The 27,754-nt window shown below is 46.6% G+C and overlaps 1 protein-coding gene across 1 annotated transcript; it reads left to right on the forward strand.

The window, feature by feature from the left end:
- Nucleotides 1–772: 772 nt before the first annotated feature.
- Nucleotides 773–12,148, forward strand: B3GNT6 (UDP-GlcNAc:betaGal beta-1,3-N-acetylglucosaminyltransferase 6). The gene is made up of 5 exons (XM_064365621.1): nucleotides 773–851; nucleotides 1,512–1,692; nucleotides 10,105–10,256; nucleotides 10,407–10,590; nucleotides 10,993–12,148. Exons 1-5 carry the CDS (start codon nucleotides 773–775, stop codon nucleotides 12,146–12,148), a joined length of 1,752 nt encoding a protein of 583 aa, XP_064221691.1.
- The last annotated feature ends 15,606 nt before the right edge of the window (nucleotides 12,149–27,754 follow it).

The raw sequence follows: 27,754 nt of genomic DNA on the forward strand, positions 1-27,754 counted from the left end.
AGGGTGCTCTAGTCCCAAAATAAGGCTTGATTCTCAAAGGAAATGAGAAAAGAGAAAATGGCGGGGGGGGGAAGATCCATTTATTGAGCCCTACTATGTGCCATCCATTCAACAAACTGGAATGTCTGTTTTAGGTACTAGGAATACCGTGAAAAATAAGGCAACTATCTGCCCTCATGGCACTTAGTGTCTCATAAATAACTGTGCCAATTACATTTGGGATGAGTGTCATGAGGAAAGGTAAAGAGTGTTCTAGGAGGGAATGCAAGGGAGCTGGATTAGGGAAGACATCCCTGAAGATGAATATCTACACCAAGAACCGAAGGATGAGAGGTATTAGGGAAGGTGGGGGAAAGGCCGTTTATAGCAGAGGGAGCCAGAGGTGAGTTTCTGGAGAGATGGGTTGGAACGACATCACATAGGGTTTTGAAAGCCATCTTATGAATTTGAATTTGGTTGTCCTGGTGCGGTGGTTCATGCCTGTAATCCCAACACTTTGGGAGACCAAGGTGGGAGGACTGCTTGAGGCCAGGAGTTTGAGACCAGTCTGGGCAACACAGCGAGACCCCATCTCTACAAAAAAAAATTTAGGTAGCCAGATGTGGTGGTACTCACCTGTAGTTCCAGCTTCAGGAGGGTGAGGTGGGAGGATCACTTGAACCCAGCAGTTCCAGGCTGCAGTGAGCTAAAATCAACTGCACTCCAGCCTGGACAACAGAGACATCATCTCTGAATGAAAAAAAGAATTTGAATTTGGAAAGCTCTGGAAAAGATGGAGAATAGATTAAAGGGAGCCAATATGGATGGAGGGATACCAGATAAAGGGAGAACGGGGGACAGTGGTAGTGGAGGTAGTTTGCAGTCTGTGTGAGACCTAGCAGAGAGCTTCAGGATAATAAATGTGGATCTGGAGCTCAGCTGAGAGACCTGGGCTGAAGATGTAAATTTAAGAATCACATACATGCATATTAATTGAAATGGGAGTGGTTGAGATCACAAAAGGAAACAGGGTCTCAGACTGAGTCCTAGAAACCAAACCATTTTAGGATTAGGTAGAGGAATTTTGAAAGACAAGGGCATCTCAAACCAAAGAGAAACACCAGTCACTTGGAAAGGAAGCCTGGGTGAGGGCCTGGGTTCTACTTCCTCAAAGTCTGAATGTCTGTGGCTGGGCTAGAGACACAGTGACTGTCGGCAGAGATAGCTACATGGCTGAGGGGTAGAAGGCAGTGACCCTGATACGACACTGCACTGAGACAGCAGGGTCCAAGCTGGAACCACTGGCATTAACCCTGACACGGTACTTGCTGTTAGACAAGTTATCTCCTTTCAGGGTGTCTGAAGACCTGGCTTAGGAGCCTCGTCCTTCACTGAAAAGCTGTTTGGTTGTGGCCAAGTCACAACTAAATTTTGGGTTCTACATCTATAACATGTAGGATTGTCTTAGCGGTTAGCATCACGGTGTAGTGTGAATCTAATCACAAGTTTCTAAACGGTGCCTTTCCTATAAGAGTGCCTGGCCGGGGCCTGCAGGGGTACCTCAAAACTGGACAAACGAGAGGAGTCAACCCCTCTTCCCTCTCTCACTGACCAGTGCAGCCTGGAACAAGGGACTGTCCAGCCTTCTCCCCTTCCTAGTCGTCAGGTGCTGACCTGTGCCACGGAACCTGTTTATCTTGGAAGTGGAGACAGGTTTTCCTGCCTTATCCTGCCCCAGTTTTTCAGACTAGGGTGGGGCAGAACACACACTGGACTGAGACTTTTTCTGCTAGATTAAAACACCCACCCGTCGTAAAGGGGAAGGCTAAAAAGGCGCCCAAGGTGTGTTGATCTGTCTCTGAACAGTACACACCTTTCAGAAGCTACCTTTGGCACACGCGTCCGCTACATACATCTCACTAGGTTCCTCCCTGGTCACTTCAGAAATCTCCTGGAGAGGTCAGAGCTGTTTGTATTAAAATCTGTTCATTTTATTCCAATAACCTTACCCCCATTTAACTTTCTCCCCACTTCAAATCATTCCCAAATTTCCCAAAAGGTGTATCTGCCAAGGAGAAAAGGTGAGTTTTTAGGGGGCTTGAAGGAAACGAGTTCACAAAATTCATTCAGTCAACCTGCTCTGTGCCAGGCCCTGGACTCTCCTGAGCGGGGCATAGTCTGGGAGGAAAGTGGTCGTGTCCCTCCCTGGGGCTGCTCTCTTGCCCTCGTTTGTTCCCAGATTTCGTTGGTAATCCTAATCAGCCCTTTTAGTCCTTCACCCACCAGGAAGTTGCCCGTGAGTCTTAGAGCTTTCCTCATCCTCTAGATAAATCTCACCATCCCCACTGGAAACCTGCACTCAGTCCCTCTCCTTCTCTCTCTCTTCCTCCCGCCCCTTTTCCCCTTCATTCTTCTTTCATCCGGCACCTCCCCCTGTAAATTAGTAAGAGGGATGAGGAGCCTGAGAGATGAGAGATGAACATTCTCACAGAATGTCCACTAAGTCACCAAGCTATGAAGATGCTGTTTGGAATGAAACTGTTCACATTCCTCTATCACTGTTAAGGTAGCCATTGTCTCTAGCAGCCGCCAGCTAAGTGAACAGAGGAAACCAAGAGTTTCATTGGAAACAACCGGAGCAGTTGGCAGGACTGTAGTTGCGGCTGGGACACAACCCCAAAGTCTGTTTGCTGTGAGTGGCTAACTCCATATCACACAGCCTGGGGGGTCTGGGTGGCACTCTGCTTGCTGCTGTTCCATCACGCTGCTCTGCTGTCTGCTTACTGCTGCTGTCGGTGCTGTCTTGGGGAGTCACCTGAAACTGCAGTGGCTGCAGACAACCTCTGAACCACTGGGCTCCCCTGCAGCTGTCAGAGGGCAGGTTCTATGGCAAGGAAGTTCCCTTCCATCAGCCTCCCTTCCTAAGAGTATGAGGATCCTAAACAGTGGGCCACTGTTTGGGGGTGTGTTGCCCCTTGAGCCAGGCATGCTGTACCCGTGACCCAGGGTCTCAGTAGTGGTCAGGACTGTATTGGCTATAAATGACGAAGTCCTGGTGTCCAGCCAGAGTGAGGCAGCCAGGACAGTGCGGCTCTACCTCCATCTCACTACTGAGAGACATGGCTTACCAAGCTCTAGGAAAGCAGCATTCCCCCAAGTAACAGACAGAAAGGGGTGATTCAACACCGGGCTCTCTGTGTCAGTGAGTGGAGACAGGGGAAAGGATCTAACTGCCTAGCCCTAGCCCCTGGTGGGGTCACTTCACTGGAGTCCCACGGCACCTCCCAAGAGTCAGGGCTGCTGAGGCCAGCCTCCTGGTCCCCACCCGGATCCCTCAGATATCGATTAGGACACCCTGGAAAGGGAAGCAGCTGCCTGTAGATCCAGTATGCTGGAGGGCCCTCCCACATTTTTTCCAGTAGCAATTTGTAAGGTCAAAACAACAGGGGGTGATTTGATACCACCAAGAGCTTGTTGGGCAAACGTTGAGAGTGAGATAGAGTGTGTGAGAGAGAGAGATCCTCCTATTTAGTTACCTATAAATGCTAACCATTCTAAAAAAAATGTACTTAAGAGGAGAAAAAAGGGACTGGTAATTTGGCAGTGGAGGCCATCCCAGAGAGTGCCTCCTTCCTAGAGACACTGGGCCCCTTTCCTCCTTCCTCTTCTCAAATCTTATCAACTAGAGGCTGAAAGTAACACCCACAGCTTCTGGTGGCTAAAAGTCTTAAAAACAACAACAAAAATCAACAAGAGAGACTGGTGCTTTAGGCAGCTATAATGCCAAGAAAAGCAAAAGAACTATCTAGCTAGCTAGCTCTGTTGCCCAGGCTGGAATGCAGTGGTGCCATCACAGCTCGCTGCAGCCTCAATCTCCCAGGCTCAAGCAACCCTTCCACCTCAGCCTCCCAAACGGCTGGGACTACAGGTGTGCACCACCACACCCCACTGATTTTTTTTTTTTCTGTAGAGACAAAGTTTCACTATGTTGCCCAGGCTAGTCACAAACTACTAGGCTCAAGCAATCACTTCCCAAAGTGCTGGTATTACAGGTCTGAGCTACCGTGTCCAGCCCGGAACTTTAAACTTTAGGTACTGAGCAAACAGCAAGTCTAGGAAACACAATGCTAGCCTTAGATTACTTACTGATTTATGAACAAACTCCTAGATATAGAGGAAAATAAAAGGTATGTATAGATTATATATACATAAATGCATATAATTTATATATAAACTATAAAATAATGTATATAAATAAATTATATACATATTGTAATATATACTAAATAGGCTGGGTGTGGTGGCTCACACCTGTAATCCCAGCACTTTGGGAGGCTGAGGTGGGTGGATCACTGGAGGTCACAAATTTGAGACTGGCCTGGCCAACATGTTGAAACCCCATCTCTACTAAACATTCAAAAAATTAGCTCGGTGTAGTGGCACATGCCTGTAATCCCAGCTACTCTTGAGTCTGGGGCAAAAGAATTGCTTGAACCTGGGAGGTGGAGGTTGCAGTGAGCCAAGATCGACCCACTGCACTCCAGCCTGGCAACAGAGACTTCATCTCAAATAAATAAAATAAATACACACACACACACACACACACACACGGCAAATTGTGTATATGCTGTATTTTCCATCATTTGATTTAATTGGAAATTCAAAATTGCTAATTTATGTACTAAAGAATTTATATAACAAAAAGATTAAATAGAAACAGCACTTACTGGTTTTTGTGCCTCTACAACATAGGTTCTAACTTAACATTTGCGAAAATGCACTAACTGTCAAAAATTCATGGACTTAATACTGGGGCTCAAATTATAATTATGCCTGGGGATCCCACTAATTTAAACACTCTGACCCTATAATCTTGAGAGGTTAACTACATATAAAAGTTTTTAAATGTGTATGACTCAATTTAAGTGTAGCCTTGCCTAAATTTCTCATGGTCATATACCCACTGCTACAAAATGTTTTCCATTGAACATAGATGGTTTGACAAAATAAATAATAAATTAGACTGGGCATGGTGGCTCATGCCTGTAATCCCAGCCCTTAGGGAGACCAAGGCAGGAAGTTCACTTGAGCCCAGGAGTTCAAGACCAGCCTGAGCAAAAGCAAAACCCCATCTCTACAAAAACTGCAATTAACCAGGTGTGATGGTGTGTACCTATAGTCCCAGTAACTCAAGAGGCTGAGGTGAGAGGATCAACTGAGCCCAGGAGGTTGAGGCTGCAGGGAACCTGTATAGTGCCCCTGCACTCCAGCCTGGGAGACAGAGTAAGACCCTGTTTGAATATTAATAATAAAATAAAATAAAAGTGTCTCTTTGTCATTTGCAAATTGGCTTGATAAAATGGGACCCCCATGAGCCCCCATTTTATAGTTAATATGGCCCAATGTAAGTTAAAGCAGGCCCTTCAAGGATTAAAACTCATTATATAAAACCTTATTTTTACTACTCTCCATTTGGCAACCTAATTTTGCCTATGTTCAAATCTGGAAAAACATATATATTTTTATGTCTATACATTTTAATATACATTTATATTTTAATATATAAAATGTACTATATCTAAATTTAATATGTATTTTAAATATATAAATGTGTATATATGGTACCTGTGATGGATCACTACAACTCAACATTGTGGTCCCATCCATTAGGCCCCCATACCTAGCATTAAAATTAAACTGATTTCATTCAATCAACAACTAATAAATACTCTTAAGAGGTGGCTAACCGTGCCTATTTCCACAGCCCTTCAGGCAGTTTGCCTCTGTCTCTGAAGGGACACAATACGCTTTTCTAGGCTACTCACAGGAGACCTCCACGTGAGGTCTGTCATCACACACTGTCTTTACAGACAAGGTGCACCTTCTCCAGGAGCACAGGTACAACACTGCACTGAGAACATCTTCCTCTGAGGAGATTTCATTTGACTCACACTCACATTTGAGCTTAAAGAGGAAGCAGGCAGTCACTGGTAGCTAAGGAAGCCTGTAGCTGCCCTCCCCCTCTTCATCCTATCCCTAAGGAGGAGGGATGATCTCATGGATTGGTCAGATTCAAGTCAAGTGAACAAAGCCAGGGCCTGGGGTGGAATCTCAGTGTGTGAAATAAAGGGGTTAAAGGCTGGTCCCAGGCTGGGGATGGCTCCCTTCTACTTCTCTCTCAGACACTGCAGGTAAGATGGGGGCCTGGGCTTATTCCTATCGGGAGGGAGGTGCATTTTTCCTTCTTCCCATTCCCCTCTCAACAGAGTCCCAAGAAAGAACAGGGGGAGACCAAGGAGAAAGGAATGAGGACAAAACAGCCCCGACTACACAAGTGCAGTGCAGACCCCAGAGGTTAGGGCTTCATGCTGGGGCTTGGGGTCAAAGCCCTAATAGATAATAAAAGGTTTTTTTGCTTGTGAAATCTGCTATACAAATACTCCTCCAGGAATACCCTGGGATAGTAGGGGGTGGGTGGGTGTCCCCGGAATCTGTACTCCAGCCATCCATCTCTCAGCATCAAACCAGAGGAGGGAATGACCAAAGTAGTTTCTGGGAAAAGAAGGGGGAATTCCTGGAGGGGTGCAGTAGCTCACACCTGTAATCCCAGCACTTTGGGAAGCCATGGCGGGTGGATCACCTCAGGTCAGGAGTTGCAGACCAGCCTGGCCAACATGGTGAAACCCCATCTCTACTAAAAATACAAACATTAGCTGGGCGTGGTGGTGGGCACCTGTAATCCCAGCTACTCAGGAGGCTGAAGCAGGAGAATCGCTTGAACCCGGGAGGCAGAGGTTGCGATGAGCCAAGAAAAAGAAAAAGAAGGGGGAATTCTAGGCAGAGTGAATAGCGTTCCAAAGGCAAGCAATAAATGGATGTCTTAATATGTGTGGAACAATAAACAGAGTGAGAAAGGCCTGCAGTTAGGGGATCACAGAGGAACTTAATAAGGTTTATAAAGAGGAACTTTAGACCATACTGTGTGAGAAGTCTAGACTTCATCCATAAAAAGATGGTCTCCTGTGTTAACCAAATGCTTGTGTTATTCTGGTCCTGCTACATGCCAGGCATGGTTCTGAATGCCTTACATGAATTAACTCATATAATTCTGAGACACTAAGATAAAGGACTTGCCCAAAGTCTCACCAACAAGGAACCTGAGGTTCAAAGGGGTGGAATAAGTGGCAGATCTGTTCTCTTCACCGAATTTGCTACTCAGCAGTCATGGCATCAACAAGGAGACAGGTTCTGTTGACCCAGACTTACCGTGAGGTGACCTGGAGGAGGTGGTATCTGAGCTGAGTCCTGAGAGACAAGGGATCAGGGCCAGCAGAGGCTGGGAGAGTTGAAGGTGCATGGGCTCCAGGATGCCTGAAGACTGCTTTGGGAAACAAGGGGATCCAGCAAAAAGAACCATAGAGAGAAATGCCCAGTGCTTCACAGCAAGTCAAAGCCCCCAGGATGCACAGTGCAGCATCCAAGAACAGAGCTGAGCAAGCCAGCACCGCCCTTGGATCAGCGCCTGGCCCCACACCTTTTATTTTACAGCAGAAGTTGGCTGTGATCCAGGATCTTCATTCAGTTTTATCAAAGTAAATGCAAATTTATTTGAAAAAACAAGATTTATTGTTACATTAAGGAGATCATTTTTCTTTCTAGAAATGATGGGGGGATGCTTTTTAATTTTTTTAAGTAGTATTTGTGTAGCACTTTAGCATAACCAGAACTCTTTCCTCATTTCATTAAACTTTCTCAATTTTTCAAATGAGGACATTGACATCTAGGAGATTAACTCAGGAAAGAAGCTGGGGCTCAAATCCAGTTATTCAGACTCCAAATTCTGTTTTCATTCTTTCTTTCTTTCATTCACTGAAAAAAAAAAAAATATACTGCATTCCCCAAATGTACCAGGCGCAGGACTATGCACTGAGTAGATAGCTCCTGGTAAAAGAGACAGAGCTTACCTCGCAGGCCCTCTTCTCACAGTGCTTCTAACACTGAGGCAGGAACATGTGAAGATACATTAGATAATACTCTATGTCATATTTCTAATCAGCACTTGGTGATTACATTGACACTTCTGGAAGGCTCTCACACTTGCATTTGTAGTTAGCTGCTCCCATTCTTTCACTGAATGCCTGCTTTGTGCCCATTCTTCGGTAGACACTGTGTATGGACTGTAATACACGAGCAGCAGAGTTCAATCTGGTAACACCTATGTGCAAACTACCTGCAAGTATTTATTGAGCACATACTTTTGGAAAAGCAGTCTTTCAGCAAATATTTATTGGCACCTTGATAATCCTAACAGCTAATATTCACTGAATACTATGCGCCAAGGACCATAGTAAATTCTTTACACACATTATCATTTGGTCTTCACATTAAGTCTTCAGAGGCAGGTATTTGAGAGCTTAAGTCAACATGCTCAAATTCATGACACTAGAAAGCAGTGGCGGTGGAATTTAAATCCAGGCAGCCAGCATTTCCTACGACTCTGCTGTCCTAACCTCCCACCCTATGCAGGGCACTGGGGATACAACAGTGAACAACACTGGTGCAGTCTCCGCCCTTAAAATGTTTACAGCCTAGGAGGGAAGATAACCTTTAAACAGTCATATGCTGGAATGTCTAACAGGGTACCTGGTCTCCTTTGAGCTTCACTCAAACTTCCCCAAGAATACGCCTTGTCAAGTGGATGCAGAGACTGAGTCTTTACGCAAAGAGAGGAGGGAGGGAGAAGTCAGTCCAGCAGGAGGATAGCACAAAGAAAAGCTCCGAGGTAGGAAGAGGTCTGGCAGCCTGAGGCTATGACTGGGCTGAGAGCAAGGCCAGGTGGATCACAGGGAAGCTAAGGAAAAGAGCAGGAGGAGTGGCATATAATTCAAAGGTTCCTCCAGCTGCAGGAGGGGAGAGGTTGGCCGAGAGCAAGACAGTGTGTGGAGACACCAGGCAGGACACTACTTCATGTGAGGCAGGGATGTTAGTTTGGATCAGCCTGTTGATAGAGGGAATAGCAGCATGTAGGTTGATTAAAAAAAAAAAATGTAGAAGAGAATCAATGGGGCTTGTGTGAGGAAATGAGGGAAAGGAGGGAGTCAAGGAAGATTTTTGGCTTGAACAACCCAGTGGATGGCGGCACTCAGGACAGCTCGGAGGAGGAAGATGAGAGTTCAAGTTGCATCCAGGGTGGCTGTGGACAGCCAAGGAGCTGATAAATCAGGGGGCTGGTTGTTCATGTGGCTCTAGAGCTTGGAGGTCCTAACGGTGAGGAGATCATCTTGGACAAAGGTGAAATGAGTGTGTAAGACAGAGTCCTAGAGGCCTTCCACCATGAAAGGTTATTATTAGAGAGGTCAGGTGCAGTGGCTCACACCTGTAATCCTAGCATTTTGGGAAGCCGAGGTGGGAGGATCACTTGAGCCAAGCGTTTGAGAGCAGTCTGGACACATGGCAAGACCCTGTCTCTACAAAAAATAGAAAAAATCAGCTACACACTGTGGCACACACCTGTGGTCCCAGCTATTCAGGAGGCTGAGGTGGGAGGATCACCTGAGCCTGGTAAGTGCAGGCTACAGTGAGCCATGATCACACCACTGCATTCCAGCCTGGATGACAGAGTGAGACCCTGTCTCAAAAAAAAAAAAAAAAGAAAAGAAAAGAAAAGAAGAAGGTCATTAGAGAGTGGGGATTGAGCAAAGGGAACTGAGAAACATAGTGAAAGAGAAAGGAGGAAAGGCAGGAGAGTGTGGAGTCTGTTTCAAGGAGGGAGTGGGAACAGGGCACAGTGGCTCATGCCTGTAATCCCAGCACTTTGGGGGCTGAGGTGGAAGGATCACTTGAACCCAGGAGTTCAAGACCAGACTGGGCAACATAGTGGGACCCTGTCTCTACCCCTCAAAATTTTTTTAACTAGCCAGGTGTGGTGACACACTCCTGTAGAGCGCCTCAGCTACTCCAAAAGCTGAAGTGGAAGGACTGCTTTAGCCTAGGTGTTCAAGGCTACAGTGAGCCATGATGTCGCCACTGCACTCCAGCCTGGGTGACACAGCAAGGCCCTGTCTCAAATAAATAAACAAAAAGGCAATGGTCTGAGATGCAGAACCTTATGTGCTGAATTTTTAGCAGGGCACAGTTAAATACAGAAAAGGTTGTTGTGACCTGGGATTCGTCCCTGAGGGTTTTCATGAAGGCCATGCCTGAGGTGCACCTGGACAGGCTACCTGCAGGAGAGGGGCTGAGGGTGAATGTTTGGGAACAGCAAATAATATCAGCAGGTAGAATGAGGAGGCAGAGCTAGAGGATTCCATGGAGGTCACATCACCCATGAGGTCCTATCACCCATGTCACTCAGTAACTGGCCACTTCATGCTCATTTCATGCTCACAACAACTCTGCAGTAGTAATTCACTAACTCTTTGTCACAGATGACATCACTCAGACCCAGACATGGGAATTGACTGTTCAGACAGTGCAGATGGAAGTGGGGAAGGTAGAATTCAACTCTGGGTTTCAGGCCAGTGCTATTACCTCACCCTTCCTCGACTTGCGTGGCAACGAGAAGAGATTAGAGAGGATGCGGGCTAGGCAGAGGTGGAGAGGAGGGAATAAGTGAGAGGGATGTAGGATGCAGACAGCAGGTAGCAGCTGAGAAGGACAGGGAAGAAGTTTGGGGCTTCTGGCTGCAGTAGTCAGGTGAACGGAGGTGGGAACAGCAGGGTATGGGTTCAGGGGAAGATGGAGTCTCAAACGATGAGTCCGCTGAGCGGCCTACTGACGAATTGTGGGGCGGAGTTGTCAGGAGGCAAACAGACACACAGATCTGAAGGTCAGAGGAACGGTCCAGCCTGTGGGAGGCCAGAGAGAGTCAGTGTAATCTTGGATTTTGATTCCTTTCTACCACTTAACAGCAAAGTTAAGAAGGTTCTGGGAGAGAGGTGACGGGGTACGGGTGGTGTCCCGCCGGTGTCAAAGACGACTTCTGGCTCACCTCTGACTCGGTTTCCCCCACAGATGGCCTTTTCCCTTCCGCAGGTCCCTGAATCCCAAGACTCTGGCCTGCCTCCTGGTGGGCGTGAGTTTCTTGGCACTGCAGCAGTGGCTCCTCCAGGCCCCGAGGACCCCGCAAGAGGAGAGGCCCCCGCAGGAGGAGACGCCAGAGGGCCCCACCGACGCTCCCGCAGCTGCCGCTTTGCCCTCGGTGCTCGCCCCCGGGCTCCCGTGCGTGGCCAACGCCTCAGCCAACGCCACGGCCGACTTCGAGCAGCTGCCCGCGCGCATCCAGGACTTCCTGCGGTACCGCCACTGCCGCCACTTCCCGCTGCTCTGGGACGCCCGGGCCAAGTGCGCAGGCGACCGCGGCGTCTTCCTGCTCCTGGCTGTGAAGTCGGCGCCTGCGCACTACGAGCGGCGCGAGCTCATCCGGCGTACGTGGGGGCAGGAGCGCAGCTACGAGGGGCTGCAGGTGCGCCGACTCTTCCTGCTGGGCACCCCGGGACCCGAGGACGACGCGCCCGCCGAGCGGCTGGCAGCGCTGGTGGCGCTGGAGGCGCGCGAGCACAGCGACGTGCTGCAGTGGGCCTTCACCGACACCTTCCTCAACCTCACGCTCAAACACGTGCACCTGCTGGACTGGCTGGCGGCGCGCTGCCCGCACGCCCGCTTCCTGCTCAGCTGCGACGACGACGTGTTCGTGCACACCGCCAACGTGCTCCGCTTCCTGCGGGCGCAGCCGCCCGGCCGCCACCTGTTCTCCGGCCAGCTCATGCAGGGCTCCGTGCCCATCCGCGACAGCTGGAGCAAGTACTTCGTGCCCCCGCAGCTCTTCCCCGGGTCCGTCTACCCGGTGTACTGCAGCGGCGGCGGCTTCCTCCTGTCCGGCGCCACGGCCCGGGCCCTGCGCTCGGCCGCCCGCCACACCCCGCTATTCCCCATCGACGATGCTTACATGGGCATGTGTCTGGAGCGCGCCGGCCTGGAGCCCAGCGGCCACGAAGGCATCCGGCCCTTCGGCGTGCAGCTGCCTGGCGCGCGGCAGCCTTCCTTTGACCCCTGCATGTACCGCCAGCTGCTGCTGGTGCACCGCTTCGCACCCTACGAGATGCTGCTCATGTGGAAGGCGCTGCACAGCCCCACGCTCAGCTGTGACCGGGGACACCGGGTCTCCTGAGGCCAGATGGGTGGCCTCAGCCCCGAGCCTCCACCCGTGACGGTGTCCGTGCTGAGAAGGCAGCTTTCCCACCCTGGGTACCTTCCGTCCTGCCCAGCTCTGTGCACCTGAAACCCAGCTGCGCACTGAAATCAGCAGGGTGTGAGGGATGTGGGAAATAACTGCATCCTGGCTGCATGTCCTGAAGTTTCGATTTGATTGGTCTGGGGTGACCCAAGACGTGTTAAGTATTTTTTAAGTTCCTCTGGTGATTCGAATGTGCAGCTAAACCTGAGGACCACTGGGCTAGAATGTCTGTTCATCCTCAAAAACCCAGCTCCACCGCCCCCTCCGCAAGCCTTACCGGGCACCTGGCTCCCACACTCGGGTCCTTGTGGGCAGTGAAGCAAGGGATACCTGGGAGTGTGGGAGCGAGGATCAGCGTGCCCTGCCGTGTGCCCACAAATGTGAGTTGCCATTTCCACCATTTCCTCTACACGTGAGTGGAACTGGAGCTGGGCTGACAGTCGTCAAGTGGATCCCGCTTCCCTCTCCCCCCAGAAGTCAGTCACATGTAGCTGAGGTGCATGTGGCAGCCTTCCTCTCACAGCTGTCCCAGTACTCCATGAGGTAGAAATCAAAGTGGAAACCAGAGGCCTGGTCAGACAGTGACTAATCCAGGGCCATGTCATTCTCAGACAGCACCCCATTTTGATCCCCTCCACACTCACCCCCACCAAAGTTAATGGCCTGGTTGGGTCCTGCCCACCAATGCTCACCTCCACAGGTCAGAGACAGGTTCCTTGCTGGGGTCTGGGCCTCAGGGTCAGTGGGCCTTGGACAACCCAACAGGGAGTTCTAGGGAGTTCAAAGTGGAGAAACGCTGATGGGAACATGGAGGCCAGCGCTGGGGAGGCTGTGGAGGCAGGTGTGTAGAATTGTGTTTGGGAGGTGGGAGATCTGAAACAGAGGTGGATAGTGGTTAAGAGAATGTGCAGGGCTTCCTGGGAACTTGGTGACCGGGGCTCTGAGAACCAGGCTGTGGTCCTGACCTGAAGCAGTTACAGCTGCCAGTCATCTTGGCAATATAGAAAATCAAGGAAACGGCCTAAGGGCAGGCAGAAGTGTGTGTCAGCAAGGTCCCAACTGTATAAGATGGACGCAGGGACTCGCCTTCAGGGAGGAAAGAACCTGGGCAGAAAGTCAGAAGACTGGCCAAAGGATCTTCCTTGCCTTCAGGACAAAGACCAGACTCCTCAGTCTTGCATTTCCGGTTCCACGGGCTGCCGCTCACTGCTCCCTCCCCACCACCGTCGGCCTTCAGCCAGTGGGCAGTGCCCATGCTTTGCTCTACTGCCTCTGCATTTTGCACAAGCTCTGACCTGGTTACTGACATGTCCTCCAACCACCACCATCCTGCATGTGTCTTGCACCAGTTAGGATGCCTGTGGGGGAGGCTACCAGCTGCCCGCTTCCTCCCAGGCACTCACCTAGACTACATTTCCCAGCACCCCATCCCCTGCAGTTAGATGTGGCCCTGTGACTAGGCCCTCATGGATGGACGGAGTAGATGAGGATCGCTGCTGCACCTGGGCCTGCCTATGCTCTTCCTGCTTCCCCTTCGCTGGAACATTGATGGGCCTGGGACTCAGCTCCGACTTTGCAAGTGAGGACAACGCTCCAGGCCCAAGCCAAAATTTCTCAACTATTGACATTTGGGGCAGGACAGTTCTTTGTTGTAGGGGGAAGTCCTGTTCATTGTAGAACATTCAGCAGCATTCCTGTCCTCCACTCACCAGATACCAGTATCACAGCCCAAGTGCTGACACCCAAAGTATCTCCAGACGTTGCCAAATGTACCCTGGTGGGCAAATTCACCCTAGCAGAAAACCACTGGCCTAGAGGAAGGCAGAGAAACAAGAGGATTCCTGAGTTCCTATATGGAGCAGAGGTGCCCAGGTACTGACCCGGCATACTCGGCTCAGACTACTGAGGAAGACAAAATAAACTTCTATGCTTTTTAAAAAAATGATAGCTAGAACAATATGGACAAAAACTTTTATGGTTTTTGAGCCTCTGGAGTTTGTCAACTCTGTTACAGCAGCCTTACCCTGCTAGTATTTTAGTCTATTCAGGCTGCTGTAACAAAAATACCATAAACTGGGTATCTTACAAACAACAAACAGGACATCTCTGAAAGTTCTGGAGGCTGGGAAGTCTAAGGTCAGTGTCCCAGCAGATTTGGTGTCTGGTGAGGGCCCATTCCTCACTGCCTTCTTGCTGTGTCCCTGCATGGTGGGAGGGGCATGCAAGCTCCCACTGCCTCTTTTATGGGGCCCAGATCCCATTGGTGAGGGTTCTGCCATCATCACCTCATCACCTTCAGGGCTAGGATTTCAACATAAAAATTCGAGGGAAACAGACATTCCAACTGTAGCACTTAAGTCATCTGCTGTGTCCCCTGTGATCCCTGTTTCTCACCAAGTAGACTGGCTGCTCCCAGAGGGAGAGGCCACGTCTTATTTACATCAGGGCTGGCACAATTTACACAGAGAGAACCAGTGGCAAGTCCCGTCACTCCCACTCTGGGAACTCAAGCAGGTTGTCTCTCTCTGAGCCTCTTTCTGATACAATTTGGCTTTGTATCCTCACCCAAATCTGATCTTGAATTGTAATTCCCACATGTCAGGGGAGGGACACGTGGGATTGGACAGGCAGGAGGTGATTGGATAATGGGGGTGGTTTTCCCCATGTTCTTGTCTTGATAGTGAGTTCTCACGACAGGTGATGGTTTTCTTTTCTTTTTTTTTTTTTTTTTTGAGAAAAAAGCATGGGCACTGCCCACTGGCTGTTGTTACCCATGCTGGAGTGCAATGGCGTGATCTTGGCTCACTGTAACCTCCACCTCTTGGGTTCAAGCAATTCTCCTCTCTCAGCCTCCTGAGTACCTGAGACTACAGGCACACACCACCACACCCAGCTAATTTTTGTATTTTTAGTAGAGACAGGGTTTCATCTTGTTGACCAGGATGGTCTGGATTTCTTGACCTCGTGATCCACTGGCCTCGGCCTCCCAAGTGCTGGGATTATAGGTGTGAGCCACCACGCCCGGCCGAGGTGATGGTTTTAAAGTGTGGCACTTCCTCATTTTCGCTCACACTCCCTCCTGCTGCCTTGTGAAGAAGATGTCTGCTTTCCCTTTGCCTTCCGCCATGATTGTAAGTTTCCTGAGGCCTCCTAGCCATGCTTCCTGTTGTTAAGCCTGCAGAACTGTGAGTCAATGAAACCTCTTTCCTTCATAATTACCTAGTCTCAGGTAGCATCCTTTATAGCAGTGTGAAAATGGTCTAATACACTTTCCACAGTAATGTTCCATGCCAGGGCCATGTAAATCCTCTGTAAGCCACATAGGAGGGCACTGTCATTCTGCTGGCTTACTGGCAGCTCTGAGAGGTCAAAGGAAGCAGGAGGAGGTGGCAATTCCAATTGACCTTTCTGCAGCCCTTGCCATGGGCCTCCAGTAGCCACAGCCACTTGTCCCTTGCTGGTCTTTTTTCTGAGCAGGCCATAACAAGTACTTCTAAATGATTTCGGGGTGAATGGATGAGTGGATGCATGCCACCTGTCCCAGTGGTGTGGACTGCATCTCTTGGGACAGCAGTCCCCAACCTTTTTGGCACCAAGGACTCGTTTTGTGGAAGACAGTATTTCCACAGACCAGTGTGGGGGATGGTTTTGGCAAGATTCAAGTGCATTACATTTATTGTGCACTTTCTTTCTGTTATTATTACATTGTAATACGTAATGAAATAATTATACAACTCACCATAATGTAGAATCAGTGGGAGCCCTGAGCTCATTTTCCTGCAACTACACAGTCCCATCAAAGGTGATGGGAGACAGTGATAGATTATCAGGCAGTAGATTCTCAGAAGGAATATGCAACCTTCCACTTCTAAGGACCCTGTAGCTACACTGGGCCTACCTAGATAACCTGGGATTCTCTTCCTATCTTAAAGTCTGCTGATAAGCAAACTTCATTCTGCCTCAACCTTACTTCCCTTTGCCATGTAACATGGTGACATGCAACATATAACATTCTCATGTAACATGTAGCAGGCACAGGTTCCAGGTATTTAGTAGGGTATGGACAACTTTTTTGGGGGTCGTTATTATTCACCACAGTGCCCAGTAAATATTTATTGTGGAATAAATCAACAGTAATGAATGCACAAAAATGAATCAATGAACAAGAGTGCTTCTTCCACACAGACCTCCTAGATGCGAACTCTCATTCTGGACTACTGAGTGTCATTGATTCTGAATTCCCGCCCCTAGCTGCCATTTGTCAAGTGCTTACAAGATACGGGAAAACAAGAATGCTGAGGCCAGAATGCGAACGGGTCCTCTGGAAGGTCCAAATTGTGCTTTGACAGAAAATCACACAAAAGGTGCTTTTACAGCCTCCTCCCATTTCCCTGACAGACAAGCGGATTATCCCCGTTCTATTCCTAGAGATGATTCAGGACCTTGCTGGCTCCGAGGCTTGGGAAGCCGCCGTTATGGGTGGGCTGAGTGACTCTGGGTCCTGGCCACCCGGTCTCTGAAGGTTGCACTCGCGTCCAGGCCCAGGGAAGGCTGCAGTACCCGCGCAGCCCCGGCAGCATCGGGCGCCACGTGGCGCATCGCTCTCCAAAGCCCTGGCCCGGCGCTCCCCGCCCCGTTCATCCGGCTCATGCGGCCCGTGGCTGCCAGGGGGCGCGCCCCGCCCCTCGGATCCCGCACACACCCGGGCTCCACGGAGCAGACCCAGAGCGCTGGCCCCCAACGGCCCTAGTGAAGCCAGCATGACTTTGACACTTAAAAGGCTCAAATCCCCAAGGACTCCAGGAGCAGGGAAGATGATGCCCCTATCTCAGGAACCTAGATGAAAACAAAAATCTTACACAAAATGCTAGCAGACAAAATGCGGTGACAGGTAAAAAGGAGAATGTTTTGATTACTGTAGCCTTGTAGTATAGTTTGAAGTCTGGTAGTGCGATGCCTCCTGCTTTGTTCTTTTTGCTTAGAATTGACTTCGCTATGCGGGCTCTCTTTTGGTTCCATATGAAGTTTAAGGTGGTTTTTTCCAGTTCTGTGAAGAAGGTCATTGGTAGCTTGATGGGAATAGCGTTGAATCTGTAAATTACTTTGGGCAGTATGGCCATTTTCATGATATTGATTCTTCCTAACCATGAACATGGAATGTTTCTCCATCTGTTTGTGTCCTCTCTTATTTCATTGAGCAGTGGTTTGTAGTTCTCCTTGAAGAGGTCCTTTACAGTAATCAAAACAGCATGGTACTGGTACCAAAACAGAGATATAGACCAATGGAACAGAACAGAGGCCTCGGAGGCAACACAACATATCTACAACCATCTGATCTTTGACAAACCTGACAAAAACAAGCAATGGGGAAAGGATTCCCTGTTTAATAAGTGGTGTTGGGAATACTGGCTAGCCAAGTGCAGAAAGCAGAAACTGGACCCCTTCCTGACACCTTACACTAAAATTAACTCCAGAGGAATTAAAGACTTAAACATAAGACCTAACACCATAAAAACCCTAGAAGAAAATCTAGGCAAAACCATTCAGGACATAGGCGTAGGCAAGGACTTCATGACCAAAACACCAAAAGCATTGACAACAAAAGCCAAAATAGACAAATGGGACCTGATCAAACTCCACAGCTTCTGCATGGCAAAAGAAACAGTCATTAGAGTGAATCGGCAACCAACAGAATGGGAAAAAATTTTTGCAGTTTACCCATCTGACAAAGGGCTGATATCCAGAATTTACCACGAACTAAAGCAGATTTATAAGAAAAAAACAAACAAGCCCATTCAAAAGTGGGCAAAGGATTTGAACAGACACTTTACAAAAGAAGACATACATGAGACCAACAAATATATGAAAAAATGCTCATCATCACTAGTCATTAGAGAAATGCAAATCAAAACTACATTGAGATACCATCTCATGCCAGTTAGAATGGCGATCATTAAAAAATCTGGAGACAACAGATGCTGGAGAGGATGTGAAAAAATAGGAACACTTTTACACTGTTGGTGGGAGTGTAAATTAGTTCAACCATTGTGGAAGACAGTGTGGCAATTCCTCAAGGACCTAGAAATAGAAATTCCATTTGACCCAGCAATCCCATTACTGGGTATATATCCAAAGGGTTATAATCATTCTACTATAAGGACACATGCACACGAATGTTCATTGCAGCACAGTTTACAATAGCAAAGACCTGGAACCAACCCAAATGCCCATCAATGATAGACTGGACAGGGAAAATGTGGCACATATATACCATGGAATATTATGCAGCCATCAAAAATGATAAGTTCATGTCCTTTGTAGGGACATGGATGAACCTGGAAACCATCATTCTCAGCAAACTGACACAAGAACAGAAAATCAAACACCACATGTTCTCACTCATAGGCGGGTGTTGAACAATGAGAACACATGGACACAGGGAGGGGAGCACTACACACTGGGGTCTGTTGGGGGGAAATAGGGGAGGGATAGTGGGGGGTGGGGAATTGGGGAGAGATAGCATGGGGAGAAATGCCAGATATAGGTGAAGGGGAGGAAGGCAACAAATCACACTGCCACGTGTGTACCTATGCAACAATCTTGCATGTTCTTCACATGTACCCCAAAACCTAAAATACAATTAAAAAAAAAACCCCACTAAAAAAAAAAAAGGAGAATGTATCAGGACAGAGGTGTGTTTATCCCAGAAATTCCAGAGGGGTTTAGCATTAGAAAAACAGCCAGACTACGTAAATAAGACAGGACTATCCGTCAATGCGGTGCATTGCATCAAGAGAAATATGAGCATTTCAGAGGCATGGGAAAGACGTTTATTAAAATTCAACATCCATTAGTGATTTTAAAGAAAATCTTATTAGTAAGAGGTGAAAGCATTTGACAGCATTTCACTTAAGGTTAGGAGCACGATGAGATGTGCCCATCTTCACTACTTCTGTTCAGAATTGTCCAGGACTGGAAAGCACACAAAGATGAGAAAAGATACAGAAATATAATAATTGGAAACAGAGAAAGAAATTTTTCAAAATCTCAGAAGTTTAGAACCCTATCAGATCCAACTTTCCTTTCTGTAACAAATTAATGCCACTCTCCCATTCTGAAATGAAATACTTAGATAATATAACACCTCCACACACATATTTTCAAAAAACCAATACAGTGCTTTAATTGTAATATGAGGTAAATAAAAGAAAAATACCTAAAAATGTTCATATTGATTATGTAAATTCTTAGGCCTAACAACAAAAAATTAAACTCCCTGCAAATTTCCAGATCTCCCCCTAGGGGGCAGTACACCTCTTCGAGAACGATTAGCCTGCATAGAAAAGCCCCCAATAACCAAAGACAGGCACAAACCCTCCAGATAATACACTAGATTACTAAGAAAAAGTAGCAACTTCTCTAGATAAAAAAAACAATATACAAAAATCTAGGCTGAGGCAGATGGACCGCTTGAGCCCAGGAGTTTGCAACCAGCCCAGGCAACATGGTGAAACCCCATCCCTTCAACGAATACAAAAATTAGCTGGGCGTGGTGGTGGCATTTGTAATCTCAGCTACTCGAAAGGCGGAAGTGGGAGGATCCTTTGGGTCCGAGAGGTCGAGGCTGCAGTGAGCCCTGATAGTGCCACTGCACTCCAGCCTGAGTGACAGAGTGAGAACCTGTCACAAAAATATGAAACAAAACAAAACAAAATCTATTTAATTCCTATATAGTAGCAACAAGCAGTCAGGAAAAGTCATTCTTTTAAAGTGTCAACTAAATCTAAAACAAGATATGCAAGAAAATAATTAAAAATTATGTTAAGATATATGTATCTTATGTTTCTTATACGTATATATCTTATGTATTTTTATGTCTTCTAGATATGAGGTATCTTATCTATAAGATATAGAGCTATATAAGATTTATATATATAACTTTATTAGCAATTTATTAATCTTTTTATCAATCTATATATCTCTCTATATATTTCTGAGACAGTCTCACTCTTGTCACCCAGGCTGGAGTGCAGTGGCACAATCTCAGCTCAATGCAACCTCCACCTTTCGGGTTCAAGCTATTCTCATGCCTCAGCCTCCCAAGTAGCTGGGATTACAGGTATCCACCACAATGCCCAGCTATTTTTTGTATTTTTAGTAGAGACAGGGTTTTACCATGTTGGCCAGGCTGGTCTCAAACTCCTGACCTCAGGTGATTCACCTGCCTTGTCATCCCAAAGTGCTGGGATTATAGGCGTGAGCAACTGTGCCCAGCCTGTATTTTATATATCTTAACATAATATATATCTTATATGTTAATATACATATATCTTAACATAATTTTAATATATACTAAATATATTTATATTTAATATAATATTTATATTAAATATATTTAAATATAAATATTTATATTTAATTTAATATATTAAATATATATTAAAATTATTATATTATATATACATAAATATGTATCTATACATTTACATTTATATATATCTATTTTGGAGACAAGGTCTCACTCTGTCTCCCAGGCTGGAGTGCAGTGGTGCGATAGATCACAACTCACTCATCACTAATGGCTCACTAACCCTGTATTGCTCAGGCTGGTCTCGAACTCCTGGGCTCAAGCAATCCTCCCACCTCAGCCTCCCAATGTCCTGGGATGACAGGCATGAGCCACTGCGTCTGGCTGTATTAAGATGCTTTTTAAAATACACAAAGTAATGTAGAGAGACATCATGTTATAAAGTACTTCTAAGCCCCTGATTTCCTTGTGTCCTCACCAAAACCAGAAAACGTGATTATCATCCCAACTTGAAAGATGTGGAGGCTGTGCCCAGGTAGAGAAGAGACCCTGGGCATCAAGGACTGAGGGGCTGGGCCTCCTGCCTGCCGTTCCTGGGCCCTAACCACCACCCTAGCCACCTTGCCTTGGGCCCACTACTCCCAGAGTCCACAGGCCAGCACTGTACAAAGCCAGAGGCCGGGTCTCCAAGCTTCAAAGAAAGGAGGCAGACAGCAGTCTGACTGTCTAGTCACTGGGGCACCTGGGAGTGTTCTATCTCCCACAATATCTCTGAGTCCACATTTCAATTAAAACTTACTGAAAATAGAACACACACCAGGGAGGAAAAAATAAACCAGCCATAGCATTGTTCACACTTTCAGTGGGAGGAAAGCATCCTGGCCCCCAGCATCTCAGCTGCATGAGGAGCTGGGCAGGATGGAGGGCAGAGCTCAAAGGCAAGGCCCCGTCTAGGTTCCCCCACCCCAATGCCACACCTACTCACTCCCCCAAACCCTGAAGAAAGAGCAATAATGCCAGGCGCGGTGGCTCACACATGTAATACCAGCACTTTGGGAGGCTGAGGCGGGTGGATCACGAGGTCAGGAGTTCGAGACCAGCATGACCAACATGGTGAAACCCCATCTCTACTAAAAGTACAAAAATTAGCCAGACTTGGTGGTGCACGCCTGTAATCCCAGCTACTTGGGAGGCTGAGGCAGGAGAATTGCTTGAACCCAGGAAGCAAAGGATGCAGTGAGCCAAGATCACGCCATTGCACTCCAGCCTGGGCAACAAGAGCAAAACTCTGTCTCAAAATAGAAAAAGAAAAAGAAAATATGATTATGGAGAGACAGGAAGTCCAAGCCTGAATGGTTTTGAGAAATGCCCTCCCTGCCCGACTCCCGTGCATGGGAAAGAGGGTCCTGACAGAAGTGGTGGCCAGCCCAGCACCACACAGCGGTTCTGTGGCAGAAGAGGAAGCCCAGGTGTGACCCTCGCTCAGAATCCAGCCCTGGAGAGGGCGGTCTGTGAGGGGTTTGAATGTCAGCCCCTGGCCCCTGCGTTCAGTCGGCCAGGGCTACAGCCGCCTGCCAGAGGAAGACATGGAGCACGGCCAGGGCCTGTAACTGGGGAGTGCTGCCTGTGAGCCCAGACCACAGGCCCCCAGTCTTGAGCAGTAGTTTTCAAACCATGAACTGAGACCCATGTGTGGGTCCTGAAATCAATTCAGAGTCTGAAACCCACATAGAAAAAAATTAAAAAGAGTAAAATAGAAATATCAAGTGAATTACAGAGAGTAAAGACATAGCATCTTGACATAAAATATAATTCTAATTGTGGTTATAGTTTAAAAACAACAACAAATGTTGTGGCCGGGTGCGGTGGCTCAGGCCTGTAATCCCAGCACTTTGGGAGGCCAAGGCAGGAGGATCACCTGAGATCGGGAGTTCGAGACCAGCCTGACCAACATGGTGAAACCCCATCTCTTCTAAAAATTAAAAAAAAATTAGCCAGGCATGGTGGTGGGTATCTGTAATCCCAGCTACTTAGGAGACTGAGGCAGGAGAATCACTTGAACCCAGAAGGCAGAGGTTGCAGTGAGCCAAGATCACACCACTGCACTCCAGCCTGGATGACAGAGCAAGACTCCATCTCAAAAACAGAAAAAGAAGAAAGAAAGAAAGAGGAAGAAAAGAAAAGAAAGGAAAAGAATGTTTTTCCTTGTAACAACAAAATTGCCAGATTCAAGGTCAATAAACAACCAACAGCATTTCTTTATACCAGGCATAATCAACTAGAAAATGTCATTAAAAAAAAAAAAAAATATATATATATATATATATATTTTTTTTTTTTTATATATATATATATATACACCATTCATGATGTCTGAAACTTACTTTCCCATGGTTCAGAAAAAAAGAAGGAATATTTGTGAATGGGGGGGCATAAAGCAAATATAGCAAAACATTAGCAATTTATGAGTCCAAGTGAAGGGCATAAGAATGGTCATTGTTCTAGTCTTTCAAGTTTTCTATAGGTTGGTTTTTTTGTTTTTTTTTTTTGAGACAGGGTCTCACTCTGTCACCCAGGCAGGAGTGCAGTGGTGCAATCAGGGCTCACTGCAACCTCGACCTCCCAGGCTCAAGAAGATCCTCCTACCTCAGCCTCCTGAGTAGCTGGAACTACAGGTGTGCACCACCAAGCCCAGATAACTTTTTTAATTTTTAATTTTTTGTAGAGATGGGGTCTCCCTATGTTGCCAGGGCTAGTCTCAACCTCCTGGGCTGAAGCCATCCTCTTGCCTCTGCATCCCAAAGTGCTGGGATTACAGGCGTGAACCACTGTGCCCAGCCTAGACTGACATTGTAAAGAATGAATTAAAAATTGGGAGAAAATCCCAACCACAATAAGAACAAAAACTAGAAAGCATCCGGGAATTAAGTGACTGTATAAGCCCTCCATGGGCAAAAAAATAAATAAACTCTAATAAAGGACATAGACAATGCTCTGAATAAAATAGACAAAAAGGAGTACTTCTAAAACAGCCTCTAAAAATCCTGTCCTTTGTAACAGCATGGGTGAACCTGGGGAGCACTGTGTTAAGTGAAATAAAGCAGACACAGAAAGACAAACACTGCATAACCTCACTTATGTGTGAAATTTAATAGAGTCAAACTCCTAGTAGCAGAAAGTATAATGGTGGTTGCCAGGAGCTGGCAGAGAGGACAGATAGGGGCAGTGATGGTCAAAAAACACAAAATTTCAGGTAGACAGAAGGAATAAGTTCAAGAGATCTATTGTGCACAGCTAATAACAATGTACTTACTGTATACTTGAAAATTGTTAAGAAGGTAGACTTTAAATGGTTTCACTATAAAAGAAAGTCTGTAAAGTGATAAAAATGTTAATTAGCTTGGCCTGGTGCAGTGACTTACACCTGTAATCCCAGCACTTTTGGGAGGTCAAGGTGGGCAGATCACCTAAGGTCAGGAGTTTGAGAACAGCATGACCAACATGGTGAAAACACATCTCTACTAAAAATACAAAAATTAGTCAGGCATGATGGTGTGTGCCTGTAGTCCCAGCTACTTGGGAGGCTGAGGCAGGAGAATCACTTGGACCACCGGGAGGCAGAGGTTGCCACAAGCCAAGATAGAACCACTGCACTCCAGCCTGGGTGACAAGAGCAAGACTCCATCTCAAAAAAAAAAAAAAAGTTAATTAGCTCAAGTAAGCCATTCCACAATGTGCATATATTTCAAAATGTCATGTTACACATGATAAATGTGTACAATTTTATTTGTTACTTTAAATCCATATATAGAAATATAAAAATAAACTATGTAATATTATAAAGATATCCATTCTTCCCAAAGTCATCTTTAAATTCAAAGCAACTGTAATAAAAAATCTATTTGGATTTTTTTAGGAAGTTAATAAACTTACTCTAAAATGTAAATAAACAGCAAAATTACTCTTAAAAAATAAGAGCTTAATTTGCCTTACTAGATATCACAAATATCACCACAAAGCTGTGGTGATACAAAAAGCCTGGTACAAATAAAAGAACAGTCCAGTGAACAAAGGCGTGAACTCAGAGGTAGATGCTGCCTCTGTGGGAACAGAGCATGTAGGGAAACGATGTCTCTGGTGTAGATGCTGTGAGGAAAACTGGCTCACTCAATGGAAAATATAAAACTGGATTCTTGCCTAATGCTGCATTGAAGAATCAATGCTAGCTGAGTTAGAGACCTAAATTTGACATGTGAAACCCTAAAGATGATGGAAGAAACTATCAGAGACTATCTTGTGGCCTAGGTGTGTGTAGAAAGTTAAAAGTTCCTCTTCAAAGTTTCCCTTCTTGTTAAAGAATAATAACAAAAAATGTTAGAAATAATAGTTTCTTGTAAAGACTAACTTTCTTTAAAGCCTTCTTACTTTTTCTAGTAACACTTTGTTAAGCCCTATCCTATGTAGCTGTTAGATAGAAGGGAATAAGTGCATTCTATGTCCTTGTATTTTAACCAAGATATTTATGCTGGACATGCTCACAGGCATGTCCCAGATAGCAGCCTATGCGCCTTCCTTATTTGGGAATGTTATTACTTTTCTAAGTCCTTTTACAAGCAATTTTCTCTTTTCCTTTGTTCTCCATTGCCTTTACCTATTTAGAAAAGTTTTAAGTTGTTAGCCAATCAGGTTTAGTTTAGATTGTGAGGTCTGGCTCTAACCAACAGAGATCAGACACAGCAGTAAGAATCCAATGCGTAAGGAATAAATATGCTTGCCTTTCCTTTGTTCATTGTACTCTTGTGGCAAAATGGTTAATGAGCAGTACCCTTTCTGCAGAAAGTAAAACTGCCTTGCTGAGAAAACTTTTTTGTCTGAATGCTAATGTTTCCTTGCAGTACTTAGGAACAAGCATTCTGTCTCTAACAGTGTGGGAAAGGGCTTTTCAAACAAAATTTCAAAGCCATAAACCATATCATTTGTTTTTGAGATGGTCTTGCTCTGTCACCCAGGCTGAAGTGCAGTGGCATGATCACAGCTTACTGTAGCCTCCAAGCCTCACCCTCTCAAGCAGCTGGGGCTCCAGGTGTGTACCACCATGCCTGGCTAATTTTTGTATTTTTAGTAGAGATGAGGTTTTACCATGTTGTCCAGGCTGGTCTTGAACTCCCGGGCTCAAGTGATCCTCCCACCTTGACTTCCCAAAGTACTGGGATTACAGGCTTGCACCATCACTCCTGGCCTGAAGTTTGAATGTGAATATATCAAGATTAAAGATTTCTGTTCAATGACAAACAAGGACAAAGATAATAGAGGCTAACAGTGGGAGAGACATGTACACTGTCTAAACTCCACAAGGTATCAATATCCAGGATAAACAAACCAAGACCCCAACAGGAGTGTGCACAAAGGAGGCCAACATCACACTATATTTACAGAAGAGGAAATGCCCCGCTTTCACAGCACATGAGAAGATCCTCAAAATTGTGAATGACCGGAATAAATGACAAACTAAGACGATAAGATATCTGCACTTTTGAATGAGCAAAAATTAGAAAGACCTAAAAATGCCAAGCATTGCAAGGATGTGCAGATATGGGTCAGTGAGGAACGGGGAACAGGGTAGGGGTGGTGTTCTGAATAATATCCTGCCTTTGTTGTTAAATTAGGTGGCCCATGTGTCTCATGCCATTCAACAGCAGGACTCTGAGGTAGGTGTTCCAAGGAGAGCTCATAAGCTGCATGTGGGAGGATGTTCATTGCAGAGTGATTCCAGGTGGCAGGGAGCTGGTGGCCACCTGGGTGTCCACCCCCTGAGGAGCAGGCGGTAAGCTGTGGGGGAGACGCCAAGGCAAAAGTACTGCACCATCATTAGAGCCAACAGTACATTATGCATAGCAGCAAAGAAGGATTTTAAGAACAGTGCTCAGTGCAAAAGTAAGAAACAGAAGGAGATAAAATTATATTTATGTAAATAAGACACATTACCCAAGCACACGTGCAAAAAGATGCACACTAAACCCCTTAGATTGGTTGGCTCTGGCAGGAGTGGAATGGGAATGGGGATAGAGGGAATAAAGCGATTAAACCAGAGCAGGGCTTAGCAACAACCGGATGTGATGGTGATGTTATGCCAAGGACCAAGGAGTGGGCACATCAGCCTCTGTACCTGGCACCAAATCAGCCTGGGAAGCCCTATGCGGAGAAGGCCAGCAAGAGACTTTCTCTAAGCCCAGACCAGACTGGGAAGCTGGGGGAGGGGAGGGAGCAGGGACGTGTTCAAAGGCTCCCAAAAGAGAGTGCATAGGGAAGGAAGAGAAAGACAGGCTCCTCAAGAAATGCTGAACAAACAGGACCCAGGAAGTGAAGGCACTGGAAGCCCCTAGCTAACCAGCCCACTGCAGACCCACAGAGCTCCACCCAGAGCTGAAACACCCAAGGGCACTTGGGGCACCTCCCCACAACACCTTGGCAGCCACATTCCCCAGGTGGGGCACAGAAGCCCATTATCCAGGTTTCTCTGTCAGAGGCTTTGGAACCAGAGTGACTCCATCTTGAACAGGGGCTGGGTAAAATGAGGCTGAGACCTGCTGGGCTGCATCCCCAGGAGCTTAGGCATTCTCAGTAACAAGATGAGATAGGAGATCAGGTGTCTCGGGTAGTGATTATCTGGGGCTGGTGTCATGTGGGCAGTAAAGAGAATTTACCAAGACAGTTGTAGGTAAAGAAAGGCAGATTTATTAAAGTAAGTAGGAAAATACATTGCAAGAAAGCAATGGGCAGGTTGGCAAGAGGGGAGCTGACTGCAAGGAGACAAAGGCTTGTTGGGTATTTTATAGGATGATGCTTGTGTTGTGTGCTGGAGAGGGCTTTGTGCAGTACTGATAACACCAAGGTTGCAGTGAGATAACTTGCATTTTCTATCAGGGTCTGGTGATAGCTGGGCACAGGAACATTGTGAGTTATTCGCGAAGGAGGGCTATGTGTCCTGGAACATGAAGAAATGCAGACTTACAGCTTATCTCCTTTCTCCTTTTGCTTTTCCTCTGTCCCTCCAGCCTGACTCCCTCTCTCTAATTAGAACTCCACAGTCAGTACAAGATACAGGTCTTAAAGACCTCTCTCATAAAACAGGATGCGGTAAAGAAGCTAGCCAAAACCTGCCAAAACCAAGATGGCAACAAAAAGGCCCTCTGGTCACCCTCACTGCTCTTTATACACTAATTATAAACATT

This window comes from Aotus nancymaae, unplaced genomic scaffold (assembly GCF_030222135.1).
Source record: "Aotus nancymaae isolate 86718 unplaced genomic scaffold, 86718_ANA_hifiasm-v0.15.2.pri h1tg000059l, whole genome shotgun sequence".
Taxonomy (NCBI): domain Eukaryota; kingdom Metazoa; phylum Chordata; class Mammalia; order Primates; family Aotidae; genus Aotus; species Aotus nancymaae.

Excerpts from the sequence above, each read along its gene's own strand:
- B3GNT6 (XM_064365621.1), top strand. The coding sequence starts at position 773 with ATGGAGAATAGATTAAAGGGAGCCAATATGGATGGAGGGATACCAGAT. Across the intron at positions 1,693-10,104 it reads TATCTTGGAAGTGGAGACAG|CAGGGCACAGTTAAATACAG; the intron begins GTTTTCCTGCCT and ends CTGAATTTTTAG. Across the intron at positions 10,591-10,992 it reads AGGTGGAGAGGAGGGAATAA|ATGGCCTTTTCCCTTCCGCA; the intron begins GTGAGAGGGATG and ends TTTCCCCCACAG.